The 2167-nt window shown below is 39.8% G+C and overlaps 1 protein-coding gene across 1 annotated transcript in view; it reads left to right on the forward strand.

Moving 5' to 3' along the window:
* ciz1b (cdkn1a interacting zinc finger protein 1b) overlaps positions 1–2167 on the forward strand; it is a 10223-nt gene that overhangs the window by 2068 nt on the left and 5988 nt on the right. The window contains exon 8 of the mRNA XM_037679989.1: positions 98–159. Coding sequence (XP_037535917.1) covers positions 98–159 — 62 coding nt within the window. The remainder of the gene's footprint in view (positions 1–97; positions 160–2167) is intronic.

The following is a 2167-nucleotide window of genomic DNA, read 5'->3' on the forward strand; positions in this document are numbered from 1 at the left end:
TGTGTGTGTGTGTGTGTGTGTGTGTGTGTGTGTGTGTGTGTGTGTGTTTATCATAAGATTGAGCTCCAGGTTTGATGACAGGTGCTTGACTCTTCAGGTGTTCCTGTTGGTGACCAGCAGGGGGCAGCAGAGCTCAGTGAGGACAGCAGAGCGGCTCAGGTGAGAAGGTTCGGTTCTGGTTCTGGTTCTGCTGTGAGCTGCGCGTTCTGACCAGAACCTGTTTCCAAACATTTATTGGGGCATTGAGCCCTTGGCAGCGCCTGTAAACTGCCTCTTCACAGGTTTTAATTGTTCCGTGGTCGTTAGCGAGGCCTGCTCAGCAGTAAACCCACTCAAACATCAAAGTGTAATAACTTCTGTTGACCCGTCGGGTCCAGGTCCACGTGGATAAAACCTTCACAGCAGCCTCGTAACGCTGCATACAGAATATTTCTAATGCCGTTAAAACTCTACACACTTTGAAATGTGCCCCAAACTGCAGGACAGATGTACGACTGGTTTTGGGTCAGCCAGCCCAATTCAAAATGGCTGCCACAGAACTCGCTTTACCTCAGTCATTTTCTGTAGATGTGGAGGAAATAACTTGGGCATGGTAGTGTCTTGGAGTGATCTTGAAGCTGACGGGGAACAGATCCTTCAGGCGTTTGGTTAAAACTTTACCATAAACTGCTGAGAACGCTGACTGTTAGTAAAATATCTACGACTACCACTTATTATTGTGATAACACGTCGTTACCACAGTAACCTGTTGTTTACATACCAATAATGCTAATAGGTAGAAACTCTTATAACTGTCATTAACACATTATTAACTAGTTATTAACAGGGTGTTTTTATAAATGTATTAGTTATTTACCTTTGTTAGCTTGTAATTAATGTTATTATCTGTCTAGATATTAACGTATCATTACATACTTGTTAACATACTAACATAACATGACCATGTTGTGACTCTTTTATTAACACTTAATTACTCCAAGATGTGGCAGAGGCAGGGCAGCCGAAAGTTGTGGTTCGACTCCCCCACAGGTGGAGGTGTCTAGAGCAAGACACCCAATTCCTAACTGCTCCGGGCGCCACATATCTGCCCACTGCTCCACCTGGTGGTCTCAGGTGTGGTGGTTTAAACGCAGAGACTAATTCCATCTTTGAATAGAAACAGACGGATCTTGGACTTCCTGTCCTTGGATTTGTGCTCAGTTCTCAGTGGGTCCTGACCAGGGCTTGAACAACTACATATTTTTAAAAGTCGACATAAACACGACAGTAGTTGACGTTGACGAGTTGATGACGTCATAGGAGCTCAAACATGCAAAAAAAGAAGTAATTTACTATTTACAAAACAACAACAACAAAACTTGTGGAGTGTGACTTTATGTTCATTTATCAAACTGCAAATAAGTCACAGGAAAACCAAAACTATTATTAAGATGCAAAAGTCAGTTTTATTTAATCCACTAAATAAATAAACCACCTAAATAAAAAATAAACAGGTGGATTCTCTGGTGGTGCGCACCGCTGTGATTTATTTTTTTAATTTTATTTAGTGGATGAACTAAAATAAAACTAAAACCATCATCTTCAGTGAAAAACTTCCTCATTGTTGATGAATTTCTTCCTGTTTGAAGACGTGTCCTGCTCTTCCAGCTGCTTGGAAGAATCCGTTTGTAGCCAACGGCCGGCGCTGATCATGTGACACGTGACATGTGACACAATCACTGACTGCGACTAGTCGGCGTGGAATTTAAAAACTCACAAGGTGTCCTAGAGTCACCTGGTCCTAATGGGTTATTACTAAATATTTACTGACGTGGTGTTAACGCATTATTAAAATATTATCAGCATGCCATTAACAGGTTATTAACTTATTTACAAATTATTAATGGGTCATTAACAGGTTATTAACGGTCATCATTGGGTTAACGTCATTAGCTGGTAATTAACGTGTTATTAATGTCATTAACAGGTTAACGGTCATCATTGGTCTAACGTTTATTAGCTGTAATAAACAGGTTATTAACAGGTCATTAGCAAGTTATTAACATGTTATTAAAAAGTTATTAATGGGACATTAACAACTTATTAACAATCATCATTGGGTTAACGGTCATTTGCTGGTAATTAACAGGTCATTAGCAGGTTATTAACATGTTATTAAAAATTATTA

The sequence above is a fragment of the Nematolebias whitei genome, chromosome 8 (genome assembly GCF_014905685.2).
Source record: "Nematolebias whitei isolate Nwh7 chromosome 8, NemWhi1, whole genome shotgun sequence".
NCBI lineage: Eukaryota > Metazoa > Chordata > Actinopteri > Cyprinodontiformes > Rivulidae > Nematolebias > Nematolebias whitei.